Source organism: Pleurodeles waltl, chromosome 7 (assembly GCF_031143425.1).
Source record: "Pleurodeles waltl isolate 20211129_DDA chromosome 7, aPleWal1.hap1.20221129, whole genome shotgun sequence".
Lineage (NCBI taxonomy): Eukaryota > Metazoa > Chordata > Amphibia > Caudata > Salamandridae > Pleurodeles > Pleurodeles waltl.
The window spans coordinates 1,517,626,424-1,517,641,495 of record NC_090446.1 but is presented as its reverse complement, the minus strand read 5'-3'; the positions used below and the strand labels follow the sequence as shown (position 1 = coordinate 1,517,641,495).

At 47.2% G+C, this 15,072-nt stretch overlaps 1 protein-coding gene across 2 annotated transcripts in view; it reads right to left on the bottom strand.

Moving 5' to 3' along the window:
- Positions 1-300: 300 nt before the first annotated feature.
- The window catches only part of LOC138246622 (urokinase plasminogen activator surface receptor-like), a 97,076-nt gene continuing 82,304 nt past the window's right edge, over positions 301-15,072 (bottom strand). For both annotated transcript variants that reach the window (XM_069201332.1, XM_069201331.1), the window contains 2 exons: positions 5,931-6,062; positions 301-1,278 (listed from right to left, as the gene is read on the bottom strand). In XM_069201332.1, the coding sequence (XP_069057433.1) occupies positions 1,046-1,278; positions 5,931-6,062 (365 nt within the window). In that variant the 3' untranslated portion in view covers positions 301-1,045. The remainder of the gene's footprint in view (positions 1,279-5,930; positions 6,063-15,072) is intronic.

The following is a 15,072-nucleotide window of genomic DNA, read 5'->3' as shown; positions in this document are numbered from 1 at the left end:
CATTCTGCAGAAATATATGTACATGCACACAAGGGGGTAAAGTACATGCCAAGCATATAGCCAGCCAATGACACATCCCTGTAGCAACCCCACATTCATATCTGTGCATCCCATGTGTAGACTGGCACACGTGCTCCATATGGACTAAATACACATCTGCCTCACCCTTGGACACGTGTGTATGTACACGTGCGCCCACTCCAGCGTAAAGAGGATTCTATAGGTATTGATAATCGATAATCCAAAATATAGCATTTGGACCCTCACACACCACAAGAAGGCGAACTCAGAGTACGAGTATCCTTACTCAAACCCAGTGATTTATTTTAATCGGACCAGCACAGATGTGATAATTAGTCTATTTGTAAAGTAAGGCTCACAACCAATGGAGTTAAAAACTTGAAAATAGTAAAGTCTAAAATATATGGAAAATAGGAGGATTGGATGGCATTTTAATTACAGATCAGTCTTGGTTGTATCAGGAAAACTTGTTTTATATACTTTGTTTTAATGAATACAGGTTAAATCCTAAGGTTTATTTAAAAGGCTGTTTTACCACATAGTACGATATTTAGTGTACGTTTAGTACAACTATTTAAAATATTTACAATACTTATACTAACTATATTTATAGTACACATAGAACATATATGTATAGTAGATATAGTAAATACCTTTATAGTACACGTAGTACATATATTAATAGTACGTAAAAATGCATATATTTAATCATAAAGTGTGCAAGGTAACCCAGTGACAGAGTGGGAGGAACGGAAAAAGCCCTTCGAAGCGGATGCATTTTTCCCGGTGCTGGGGGTATAGCGCCTCGTCAGTAACACGGCGCTTTGCCCTCTGCTGTATCCTTGAGATAAGTGCGCCAGAGGTACCTGCCTCTTCCCGGCAGAGGTTGCCCAGATGCACATTCCTGCAGGTGGACACACCTGCATGGGATGCGCGCGTGCACCAGGGACATCGCGCACCGACCCCGTGTGTGATTAGCCGAAGAGTGTCCCATCATCATCTTAGATCAGCACTGGGCTCTTTCCTAAAGTGCCCACCACCACGCCGTGCCCAGCAGCAGGATGCCGGCAAGGGAGGCCCCGCTCACTTGCAGGCTCCTGCCCCCACTGAAGTAGGATGCGATATTTCCGTTGTTGCACAAGTTTCCCTGGCAGCAGTACAAACTCTGGTAGGAGGGCACCGAGAGTGAGGCCGGCAGGCCCCGGCAGACATCCTCGGAGCAGCAGCCTCGCATCAATGTCTTCCCTTGGCCGAAATCTGGGGAAGGAAGCGCAGAGGTGTCAGTCAGGGGAGCGAGGGATGCTGGGCACAGCCGAGGTACAATGGACCCAGTAATGTGTGTCTGTGACCCGGACACATTCAGTAATGTGTCTGTGACCCAGAAGTATTCAGTAATGTGACGTCAATGTATTCAGTATTATGTGTGTGTGTGACCCCACCATTGTGGGGACGATGTATTCAGTAATGTGACCCCCCAATGTGAGGACGATGTGTTCACTAATGTGTGTATGTGATCCCACCGTTGTGCGGATGATGTATTCAGTAATGTGTGTTTGTGACTCCCCCCATTGTGGGGACGATGTATAGAGCAAAGTGTGTTTGTGACGCCCCCCAATGTGGGGACGATGTATTCAGTAATGTGTGTCTGTGACCTCCCCCCCTAATGTGAGGATGATGTATTCACTAATGTGTCAGCGATCCCACCACTGTGCGGACGATTTATTCAGTAATGCGTGTTTGTGACTCCCCCCAAAGTGGGGACGATGTATTCAGTAAGGTGTGTCTGTAGTCCGCCATTGCGAGGTCGACTGATTTAGTAATGTGTGTCTGTGGCCCAGCCATTGTGAGGATGATGTATTTAACAATGTTTGTCTATGACCCAGCTGTTGTTTGTACAATGCTTTCAGTAATGTGAGCGTATGAACCAGCCTTTTTGTTAGGTACCACCAGCGAAGATGGGAACCAATGTGTTTTTGTCTCCCAGTCTCTGGTGCATTCAATGAATTTAAGTGGGACACATTGTGATCAGCACTGTGCGTTTTTGGCCCAATCTTTGACATGTACCATGGCCTGAGGGGGAACACACTGTTGTTAAGAATATCAATCAATCAATCAAAACATTTTTATAGAGCGCGCTACTTACCCGTGAGGGTCTCAAGGCGCTAGTGGGGGTGAGTGGTGAGGGGGGTTACTGTTCGAATAGCCATGTCTTGAGATTTTTTCTAAAGAGTAGGAGGTCTTTGGTTTTGCGGAGGTTGGTGGGGAGGGAGTTCCAGGTTGTGGGGGCGAGGTAGAAGAAGGCCCTGCCTCCTGTGGTGGTTCGGTGGATGCGGGGTACTGTAGCTAGTGCGAGGTCAGCTGATCAGAGGTTGCGGGTGGGAGTGTGGAAGTTCACTCTTTCATTGAAGTAGGTCGGGCCGGTGTTGTGGAGGGATTTGTGTGCGTGGATGAGGATCTTGAAAGTGATTGTCTTGTCCATGGGGAGCCAGTGAAGAGATTTGAGGTGTGGTGAGATTCGTTCGTGGCGGGGGAGGCCAAGGACGAGGCGTGCGGCTGTGTTCTGGATTCTCTGGAGTTTGCGTTTGAGTTTGAATGTGGTGCCGGCATAGAGGGCGTTACCGTAGTCAAGTCTGCTGCTGATGATTGCATGGGTGACTGTTTTCCTGGTCTCTGGGGGAATCCATTTGAAGGATTTTTTTAGTGTGCGGAGTGTGTGGAAGCAGGAGGAGGTTAATGCATTGATTTGTTGTGTCATGGAGAGGGAGGGGTCCAGGATGATGCAGAGGATGCGTGCGTGGTTTGCGGGGGTGGGTGCGGGGCCTAGGGCGGTGGGCCACCAGGAGTCGTCCCATATGGATTTGTTGGGGCCGAAGATGATGATCTCGGTTTTGTTGGAGTTAAGCTTGAGGTGGTTAGTTGTCATCCAGTTGGCAGTGTCGAGGAGAGCAGCATGTAGGTTGGTTTTGGTGGGGTTGCGGGTGAGGGAGAGGATGAGTTGGGTGTCATCTGCGTTGGAGAGGATGGTGATTCCGTGTGGTCGGAGGATGTTGGCTAGGGGTATCATGTAAATGTTGAAGAGTGTGGGGCTGAGGGAGGACCCTTGGGGGACTCCGCAGATGATCTTGGTAGCGGTGGAGTGGAAAGGTGGAAGGCGGACTCTCTGGGTCCGGTCGGTCAGGAAGGAGGTGATCCAGTCTAAGGCTTAGTGGCGAATTCCTATGTTGTGGAGGCTGAGCGGAGTGTATGGTGGCAGACAGTGTCAAAGGCTGCGGAGAGGTCTAGGAGGATGAGTGCGACGGTCTCACCTTTGTCAACTTTGGTCCTGATGTCGTCAGTGCATGCGATGAGGGCGGTTTCCGTGCTGTGGTTCTTCCGGAAGAGTGTTGTTTTCTTCGAGGAGGTGGGATAGGCGGGCGTTGACTAGTTTTTCAGCAACCTTGGCTGGGAAAGGGAGGCGGGAGATGAGGCGATAGTTGGAGAGGATCTCCGGGTCGGCTTTGTTTTTTTTAGGAGAGCAGTGATTTCCACCTGCTTCCAGGGGTCTGGGTAGGTGGCGGAGTTGAAAGAGGAGTTGATTATGTTGTGGAGTATGGGGGCGATGGTTGGGCTGGCTTTGTTGTAGATGCGATGTGGACAGGGGTCAGAGGGGGATCGGAGTGGATGGAGTTCATGGTTTTTACGGTTTCTTCGTGTGTGGTGGGGGCCCAGGTGGTGAGTGTGGTGGGGTGGTCGTGAGTGGGGGTTGAGTTGGGTGAGTGAGGGGTGTGTGTGGTGGGCGTGTGTGGTATGAAGCTGTTGTGGATGTCCAGGATTTTGTGGAGGAAGTGGTTAGAGAGGGCGCCACATAGGGGCTCTGTGTGTGTTGGGTCTATGTTGCTGGCTTTGGGCTTGGCTAGCTCTTTAATGATGGTGAAGAGTTCTTTGTTGTTTTGAGAGTTGTTGTCAAGGCGTGTCTTGTAGTGGTCTCTTTTGGCGGTGCGTATGAGTTGGTGATGGGTGCGAATGGTGGCTTTGAGGGTGGAGAAGTTGCGCTTGGAGTTCGGGGGTGAACCATGGGGCGTACTTGATGTTGCGGGTGGCGATGTGTTTTCTGAGGGGGGCTACTGTGTCTGCGCAGGTAGTGATCCATTTAGAGAGGTTGTGTGCTCCTGCGTTGGGGTCGTTGGTGTGGGTGGGGAGGTTGTGAGCCAGTTGTGTGTTCAGGTGTTCTGTGGGGATCTTGTCCCACATGCGGTAGGGTGTGGTGTGTTGATGGTGGTGTGTGGGGGGGTTTGTGAAGGAGAAGTGGACGCAGTGGTGGTCAGTCCAGAGGAGTTCGGTGGTGTGGGTGTAGGCTAAGTGTTGGCTTGAGGTGAAAATTGCGTTGAATGTGTCTCCTGATAAGTGGGTGGGTGCGGTGACCAGTTGTTTGAGTTCGAGGTTGGTGAGGTTGTCTATGAGGGAGGTAGAGTTGTGGTCTTGAAGGTTCTCCAAGTGAAAGTTGAAATCACGGAGGAGGATGTAGTCTGTGGAGGTGAGGGCGTGCGAGCTGATGGTGTCGGCAATGGTGTCGCAGAAGGCGGGGCATGGTCCTGGTGGTCTGTAGATTAGTGTACCTTTGAGGGTGGAGTTGTTGTTAATGTGGATTAGGAAATGCATGTGTTCTGTGTTGTCAATAGTGTCTTGGGAGCTGGTGGTGACTTTGATGGTGTCCCTGTGTAGGATGACAATGCCACCACCTGGCCTATTGAGGCGGGCTTTGCATTGGAGTTTGTATCCCTTGGGGGTAGCGGTGGCTATGTCGGGTTCCGAGGAGGGATTGGTCCAGGTTTCCGTGAAGAAGGCGATGTCAGGTGTGTGTGATGTGATGAGGTGCCAGAGTTCTATGGCATGTTTGTGAAGGGAGCGGGTGTTTAGGAGCAGGCAGTTGAGGTGGTTGTGGTGGGTGGTGTTGGTGTGGTGCATGAGGGTGTTGTTGTGGAGTGTGTTCTGGTTGTGGGGTGGTGTGCTGCGGGGCTGGTTGGTGGGGGTGGGGGCAGAGCAGGTGTGTATTGGGTTGGGGCTGTTGTGATTGTTGTCGGGGGGTCGCTATGGTTGGTGTGTGGCGTGAGAGATGAGGAGCAGGAGAAATGACAGGTGTGGCAGATGAAGGGGCCATGAGTGTGTGTGGGGCTGGAAAAAGTGCAGGTGGGGCGAGGGCCTGAGTTGAGTTAGTGGAGGGTGAGTGGGGAGTAGATTTGTCTGAGGGGGCCAGGGGGGCTGGTGCTGGGCGCGGTCTTGGCGTGGACGGGCACAGACGGGCTTGCCTTTGGCGCCCCTTTGGCGCGCCAGCGGCGCGTCCGCACCGCGGCACGTCCGCACCGCGGCTGCCATAAATGGGGAGGAGGGAGGGAGTGGCAGCTGGGAGGAGGGAGGTCTGGGCGAATGGGAAGGCTGGGGGGGTGGGGCCGCAGGGATTAGCGGTGGCGGGAAAAAAGAACAAAAGGAAAAACGGACGGTGAGGAGGTGGGGGGAGGCGGGAGGGGCCGTGGGGACGCAGCGGCAAGGGAAAAGAGGAAAAGTTTGAAGAATGGACGGTGAGGAGGTGGGGGGAGGCAGGAGGGGCCGCGGGGACGCAGCAGCGGGGATGTTAAGCAGGAGGGAGCGGCCAAGTGGAGGGGCGCGGGGCGGCGGTGCGAGGAGCGACCAAGGGTTATGTGTACATAGCCTTGCCTGTGGTGTATGTATAATGTCACACAGCAACAATTTCATTGTGATTCTATGGTGATCATGTATTTTTGTCTGATGGCGATTTAACGTTTTACTAAAAGTGTGACATAAAAGTGTTTTACAGAAAGCAGTGCTCTGCCACTTCAGGGTCTGTGAAGGGGCTGTGGGCTCTAAGGCCCACCGGCTCTAGAGTGATCTCCAAGTACTGCCCTGGCACTCACCCACAATGTCCAGACAGCGGTTCATCTGTCCGGTGCAGTTCACCGTGGTGATCCTAGTCGCATTGCATTCGTTTTTGCCTGTCTCATTGCAGGCAAAGCATTGTAGCCCGTTCAGGGTGTTGTTGACACTCACTGCAATGGAGGAAAGAGGATAGCTTATGAAGGTGTAAACTAGACACGTCATCAAGGTCTGGACATCAACAGGGCTCTAGGAGGCTAATCTCTGTACTCAAGGACCTGGCCATGAACCATGAGCTCCTATAACCTCCACAAAGATGCTTCTGCCTATAGGGAGCCAGTCATGCACTAATGTCCTGTTTTAAAGGTTGCCTTACATGCACACAGGACATGTGCCCAATATCCCTGTTTTAAGACTTTCCTCCAGGACACACCCTCACTGTATTTGAGATCACATCACTTGTGCATAGATCTGTAATGGGTCGAATGTCGGTGCTGAAGCTGTATTATGCTGTTCTGCTCCTGATTTTATCAATCTCTGACAGACACCGGGGGGGTCATTCTAACTCTGGCGGGCGGCCAGAATATTGACTCCTAAATATGAAATGAATATATATATATATATATACATATACATATATATATATATATATGTATATATATATATATATTTTTCATATTACTACTGGGTTGTTATAGTTAGGCCAGCTGTTCCGTAGGAAAAGCATTTTTTTATGTTGTTAATAACTTAGGCCCCCGTTTGATGAGTCTCCAAGAAACGTTCTAAAAAGGTGCTACTTTTTGACTAGTTTATGCATGAAATGTTTTGGTGTGATCCTTTAAGCAGGGGCTGAGGCAAAAGTGGGGTCTCAAATCCCATAATCCCCATGCATTTTCTATAAACTTCTTTAAGAAAGGCATTAACTGCTGAACTGAATGACACCAAATTTAGCAGGAAGCTAGACCTTGGTCCACGGATTGTGCTTTGTGTGATTTGGTGTAAATCCATTCAGTAGTTTTTTAGAAATTAAGAAATTAAAGATATTTCTATTTATGTGGACGTGGGTTGGCAATTTATAAATCGAGCATTCTGATTGGCCCAGGGAGCTTTTTTCTCGATTGGCTGCCAGCATCGTCAGAAAAATGTTGCTGGCATCCATCACAGGATACGTCCCTGTCTTAAAGTGTCAAAAAAAAATAAGGGGCATAGTAGGGATACCCTTCCCCCTTGGCCCCATGCAGGGAACTCAGAGGGTCATTTGAGATGTCAGTGATATCATAGAAAATGTCATGAGTGATGTAATATGTGAGGTCATAAGCAGTGCTTGGCGGGGGCACACGTTATATTTAGCTCTGCTAGCTATAACTGGTGAATTTTTCTGTTTTTTTTTAGTTCAAAACATTATTGTTGTCGCTAACATAGTCATCTAACTATAAAGTTACTTTAACCTTTGCATTTTTCAGTGAATTCATGAGGTTTGTTTTTGTACAAAAACAGATCTTTTTATCACACCTATCTATAACTGTACTTTAAACTCTGTTTTTTTCAGTGAAAAAAGATCTATATATACATACACACACACATCTATCTATCTATATATACATATACATATATATCTATATATACATATAAATATATATATATATATATCTATACATATACACTACATAATATTTATATATATTACACAGTGACAGTTGGTTTAAGGTCAGAGTTTTCATAGGAAAAGCCTATGGCTTCAGCATACGGATGTCCATTGCACAGAATGCCATCCAACCCTGTCTCCGGACAGTTTTTCAGTGGATCATTCACAATCAATTGAAGTACAACACTAAAAAGATGGAGGTCCTCAGTTTTGGACACAATTTCACTCAATCTGGATGTTCACTGGCCTGCTGGGGTGTCTCCACCGGACACCCAAGCAGACTCTGTAAAAACCTGGGTATTAAATTTGATAATAAAATTGCTTTCCACAATCAAATTATTATGTTGGTAGGCGTCTGCTTTGACATTTTTTGCATTTCCTGTCACTTTCAACCAGGATCACAGTGGGATTGGCGTTGGTTATGTCCAGGCTGGACTATGCCAATGCCCTGTATGCGGGTCTGTCCAAGCATCTGCTGAGAAGTCTCCAGACTGTGAAGAATGCAGCAGCTAGGCTGGCCCTTCGTCTGCCAAGACGAGAACACATTACCATGCATGTGCGCAATCTGCATTGGTTCCCCATGGAAAAACTGATTCTCTTCAAGTGCTCTCTACTAATGCATAGTGAAAAGACGCCACTGAAATCTTCTTTTTCTTGATTTTATTCCAGACAAGTAAAGTACTACCAACCCTGGCAGATACCAACGACCACTGCCAGGGCAACAGCCCCTCAACATTCCCTTCCATCCCACTACGTTGCCAAGCAACATTACATCCACAACATTCCAACATAAACCCAACATATCTCCCTCCCAAACTAACAAAAAGTTTCTTGCATGAACATTGCAAAATAACCAACAACAACTTAATAACTTACCTAAATATAAACTACAACATCTACATTTACACCATGTAAAGATAAAATACTATTACACACTATTCAGTAAATACCTAAATCCAGATCACACATTGTCACTTAAATTACATAATCTTTAAAATACTCTGGACTCTTCACTACTCTTTTTTTCTCTTCCCCTCAATCCCACATGGCTCTCTTCCCGACCACCATCCTCTATTTCACTTTTCCATTTCCTCAACTCTAACTCATTGCACTTTACCACACTTTCCACATTCCACCTCCTTCCATCCTCCAGTTCCACACTATGGTGGTCATTCTGACCCTGGCGGTCTTTGACCGCCAGGGCGGAGGACCGCGGGAGCACCGCCGACAGGCCGGCGGTGCTCCAATGGGGATTCCGACCGCGGCGGTAAAGCCGCGGTCGGACCGGCACCACTGGCGGGGTCCCGCCAGTGTACCGCGGCCCCATTGAATCCTCCGCGGCGGCGCAGCTTGCTGCACCGCCGCGGGGATTCCGACCGGACCGCCGAGATCCGGATGGCGGTAGGGGGGGTCGCGGGGCCCCTGGCCCCTGGCATGGGCATTGCAGGGGCCCCCGTAAGAGGGCCCCTACATGTATTTCACTGTCTGCTGCGCAGACAGTGAAATACGCGACGGGTGCAACTGCACCCGTCGCACAGCTTCCACTCCGCCGGCTCGATTCCGAGCCGGCTTCATCGTGGAAGCCTCTTTCCCGCTGGGCTGGCTGGCGGTCTGAAGGCGACCGCCCGCCAGCCCAGCGGGAAAGTCAGAATTACCGCCGCGGTCTTTCGACCGCGGAACGGTAACCTGACGGCGGGACTTTGGCGGGCGGCCTCCGCCGCCCGCCAAGGTCAGAATGAGGGCCTATATCTCCTCACTTTCACAATACGTTTAGGGATAGACCACTTGGAACCGCCTTTCTTAGTTTTGTCTCACACCTTAGTTCGCACCCAATCACCAACTGCCAACTCTCGCTCCATCACACTTCCCATAGCCTTACCTTCGTACTTTCCCTGCATATCCGTCACACGACCAATTAATCCTCCCTCATCCACTCTTTTCCTACCTGCCTTGCCCATCCAACCTGGAACCGCTCTGGTACAAGGTTTCCTACCTTTTAACAACATGAAAGGGGTCTCCATCGTAAGGGAATGTGGGGTGGTGCGGTAGCTCCACAACATATCTTTGATCTCCTTTCTCCAATTCAACCCACTTTGCAATGCTAACTGAATGTTTTCTCCTAACACTCTGTTAAATCTCTCTACCAATCCATTCTCCCTGGGATGTGCAATAGCCGTCTTAATATGTTTAACCCCACAACACTCTAAATAATTTTCAAACTCGCTAGACGTGAATTGTGGACCATTGTTAGTTACTAAAACCTCAGGATAACCTTCACGCCTCCATATTTCTTCACACAACTCAATGATCACACTTGATCTGACGTCACGGACTAAACTGACCTCAGGCCATTTCGAGTGATAATCCATCATCACAATGGCAAAAGTTTTCCCTTCACCCTCCAAATTAAATGGACCACACACATCCATACCAAGTGGGGTGGTGCGGTAGCTCCACAACATATCTTTGATCTCCTTTCTCCAATTCAACCCACTTTGCAATGCTAACTGAATGTTTTCTCCTAACACTCTGTTAAATCTCTCCACACACATCCATACCTACCCTTTCCCATGGTTTATGTGGAAAAGGAATGGGAACTACAGAAGTACTCTTGCCAATATGCGTTTTATCACTGCATGCACAGCACAAACAGTTTCTGACAAACTTCTCCACATCCCGATCCATACCCGGCCACCAAAAATCCTCCCTCGCCTTCCTTTTCATACCTGACATACCCCCATGGCCCTCATGCAGCATTCCCAAAATATTTTCTCTCAGCTTGTGCGGCACAAGCACTTTGTTGCCCCTTCTTAACACTCCTCCCTGCTCAGATAACTCCGACCACACACATTTAAAATTCGATAACATCTCCACCACATCCTCTCCCAATTCCCCCCAATGTTTATTCAAATTGGTTAATATCGTTTGCATCACTACATCCTCCAACATTTCTGTCTTCCATACCTCCTCCTTTATAGCCTTTGTCTCAATTGCGTGAATACCAGCCACAACCCAATCTCCATCCTCTTCATATTTTACACCGTCCATTGGGAATCTCGACAAACAATCAGCGTTCACGTTCGCCACACCCGGAACATATTCAACAGCAAAATTATATTCCTGAAGTCTATACAACCATTTTGCTATCCGAGGTGATGCACGGCTGGCTCCCTTGGTTGTAAAAATATCCGCCAATGGTTTGTGGTCCGTCCGCAAGTCAAATTTTCTTCCCCATACATAATTCCTGAAATGTTGCACCCCCCACCAACAAGCAAGAGCTTCTTTCTCAATAGCCGAGTAGGTCGTTTCCACCCCCCTAAGTGTTCTTGAGGCAAAGGCAATTACATTTTCCTTGCCCTTCCTCACTTGTACCAAAACCGCCCCCAAACCGTACATGCTAGCATCAGTATAAATAACGGTATGATCACTTGTCACAAAAGGCTTAAGTTCCACAGCATTTATAATGTTCTTTTTTAGTTCAATAAATGCTTGTTGGCACGCCTCCGACCACTCAAACGCCTGGTTTTTCTTCATTAATGCGCGTAGAGGATGAGCTATGTCCGCAAAATTTCTCACAAATTTCGCATAGTACTCTGCTAAACCCAAGAATGATCTTAGTTGATCCTTATCCCGTGGATTAGGCGCTTTCTCAATCGCTTCCATCAATCCTACCCTGGGTTTTATTCCATTTCCAGACACCGTATGACCCAAATATTCCACACTCTGGCATTCAAATTTGCACTTTTTCATCTCAACACTCAAACCTGCCCTTTCCAAAATCGAACACACCCTATTCAGCACCTTATCATGTTCCACACTATTTTCTGCCCACACCAACACATCATCCTGGAAACACGTTACATTCTTAACCTTGCCCAACAAGCACTGCATCACTCTTTGGAAAACTGCAGAAGCAGATGCCAGGCCAAATGGCATTCGCACAAATCTATACGCACCCTCAGGCGTGATAAACGAGGTGAGATGTTTAGAGTCCGGGTGTAATAAAATCTGGTGATATGCATTAGACAAATCAAGGGTGGAAAACACCTTCCCCCCATGAATACTGGCCAGCAACTCATTTATATTCGGTATGGGATGTCTGTCTATCCATATATTCTTGTTTAAGTCTCTCAAGTCTATGCACATTCTAATTTTACCATTAGACTTCCGAGCCAACACCACTGGGCTTAACCACTCCGAAGACTCTACTTCTTCTATTACGCCCAATTGCAACAACCTTGCTAATTCCACCTTTAATGCATCCCTTAATGCTAATGGTACTGCCCTCACTTTGTGCACTTTGGGTATCGCACCGTCCCTTAAAATGATCCTATGTTGAAATTTCTTAAGACAACCCAACTTTTCCCCAAACAACAACGGAAACTTGGATCTCCACTTCTCTATCATAGGATCCTCATGTACCACAGTCAGCACCTGTTCCTCTGAGTTTGGGTTCATCACTATACCTAATGCTCTCTGCTCACTCCAACCCAACAAGCATCTTCCTTTTTCCACAACGTACACACACTCAAGAGTCTCTCTCCATTTGAAAACAATCTTCCCTTGAAAGCATCCGACCACAGGTATTTTGGTACCTCCATAACCCACTAGATCAATCTTAGATTTAAATAACTCCAATTTTCCTATCTTGTGTCACTGTCAATAAGTGTATGAGGAGAACACAAATCTGCCCACATATCTATTACCACACCATTCAAGCTCACACTACATTTTGGAGGCTTGTAACACTCACTCCCTATTTGCATCACCCTGTCCGCAACTGTCGTTTCTTCCGTAAGGGCATCACTTAACATTAATATTTGTATGTGGTCTTCTTCATCATCAGAAGACGTTCTCTCCACCTTTTTACAGTCGCCCTGTAAACAATTCACACTTTTTTTTTTCATTGCCGTTACACCTTTCTTTTGGTTACACACTTTAGCAAAATGACCCATTCTGTTACAATTAAAACATTTAACATTAGTTGCTGGACAATTCCCAGAAAATGCTAGATGTTTCGTACTACCACATCTATAACACTTTTTCTTTTTCTCTTCCAACTTATTGTCATTACTGGTGTTTTTAACTCTGTCAACGTCTCGCACAGTCACATTCTCTGCCGTGTTTTTACTCAATTCTTTTATATAACGTGACGTGTCTTCGATACGCCGTGCAATAAGTATTGCTTCATCCAAGGATGGATCCTTTAAACTTAAAAGTTTTTCCTGGATTTTCAAATTCCTCGTGCGATTAATTAATTGGTCTCTGATTATTTCCTCATGCAGGTCCCTAAATTTGCAGCTACCAGCCAAAGTTCTTAATGCACTTACAAATTGGTCAATCGATTCACCATGCGCTTGTGCCCTGGAAAAAAACTTGTGGCGTTCCACCACGATACTCACTTTCCTGCTAAAATGACCTTCTAACGCTTGTATAGCTCTCACGTATACATCGTCACCTTCCCCTTCTTCATCGGATCCTTCATCATTCACAACAACAGCATTGTATGGCAAAGTTTTCAATACTTTCCTGCCTTCAATACCTAAATTATGTTTCAACAAGGCTAATTTCCTTTTTGCTCTGAAAATAGCTCCTCCTAATGCCTCCAAATATGTTTCAAAGGTCTCCTGCCAATCTTCCCATGGCACAAGGGGGTCACCAGGGAGCGGTAAAAATGCAGGTGGTGGTGCTATGGACTGCATAGTATTTGATGTATTTCGCCTTAGATTCTTTTCCTTTCAGCTGACTCACCAAAACACACGTTTTTTTTTTTAATTACTATTTTTATTAGACTACTGCTCTTCTTCTTCTGTAGTCTGAATGTTCCTTTTCATTTTCAAACCCTTTTAGGTCCAGGCAAAAGTCCTCCTCTTATCGAAGGACTACACGACAGCAACCTGTTATCGAGCGTGGAACGTGTCGCCTAGGAAACGCCAATGGCAACACACACGCGAAGACACCAGCGCACGACCACACCCACCTCGGCTCGCGCTGGCACGAGCGGTAGCAGCCTTTGAAAACACACAAGTCTCTGCGCGCGCTAGCACCGTTGCTGCGCCATCGTTGCTCCTCTGTAAGCGCAAGCAGATTCACTCCGCGCGCACCAGCACCCAACAACAGGCCTCCAAAAATAACAATCCAGCGTGAGGTGCTCACATAGGTGAGTAACTTCGGCAGATGAATGACGAGCACAATCTCCGTACAGCGCTCAATTCGATAGGTTGCACAAACACAATGCCAATTAGCCGTACCTCAATTATACGGCAAACCTTGACATCAACGCACACTTCCCCATACCGAATCGCCGACCATCTTCTAGAATCTCTTCAGGTCGAATATCACCTGACGTTATGCAAGTTTCTCACCAGCCACACCTGGATGCTCTGTTCTTCGTGATGTAGGGATGTCGCTCCACCAGGGTTGGTCACTCGTGGCATCCCATCCTCGTCGCCACTGAAAAGACGCCACTGAAATCTTCTTTTTCTTGATTTTATTCCAGACAAGTAAAGTACTACCAACCCTGGCAGATACCAACGACCACTGCCAGGGCAACAGCCCCTCAACATTCCCTTCCATCCCACTACGTTGCCAAGCAACATTACATCCACAACATTCCAACATAAACCCAACACATAGAGCACTCCATCTTTCAGGACCTGAATATTTGCCTACTATAGCCTGAGTAGAGTCTTACGTTCCTCCAATAACCATCTGGCAAGGGTTCCAAGAGTGCATCAGGCTAAAGCTGGCGGACGCTCTTTCTCTTTTTTAGGCCTCTGGGTTGGAATAATCTACCTCTGAATTTGCATCAGATACAGGATGAAGCATCTTTTAAGAAAAAACTCAAGGCATGGCTTTTCTCACAGTAGTTGGCATATTCCTTGGTTTCTCTGGCTAAACCGTGCAGGCCGGACACTCCTTTGAGTAGCAGCGTGCTCTAAAAATCTCTTTACATAAACATTTTTTTTTCTTCAATAACTTTTCCACCGTTTGATCAACCTGTGTGAATCTTTAAAAAAAAAAGTTAATACACCCTTGGTCCTTCATGGAAGGTTTCCTGTCAATCCATCAAGTGGGGACCAAGAAAAAAAGAGGGGGGACAAAAGTGAGATTTCCCTTGTTATTTCCCATAGGTAACTTTGCTCTCTGATACAGAAAGAACAGCTGAACAGAATTACACCACACTGGAAAAACATTTAGAGTTTAACTCAGACCGCGTCCTTTTTGTTCTTGTGTGAAAATCAGTTCAGCCATTTTTGAGAAATCAGCTTTTAAAAAAGTGCCAGGGTGGCATGAAGAGGTTAAACACTGGTAAAACGTTAGAGATATCTGGACCTTGGATGTCTCAGATTGGCCCTTTAAAGTGAATGGGTGAATCTTGATTTGCTGGCCAAAACATGGAGAATATGTTGTGGCACCATTATAGGACTTGGGGACTCAGCTCCTGAATTCTGGAAAAAATTAAATAAAAGACCCCATAACAAAGCATGATGGGAACACTCTGTCCACCCAGGGTAATGTGGTGGGGTGAGGGTGTG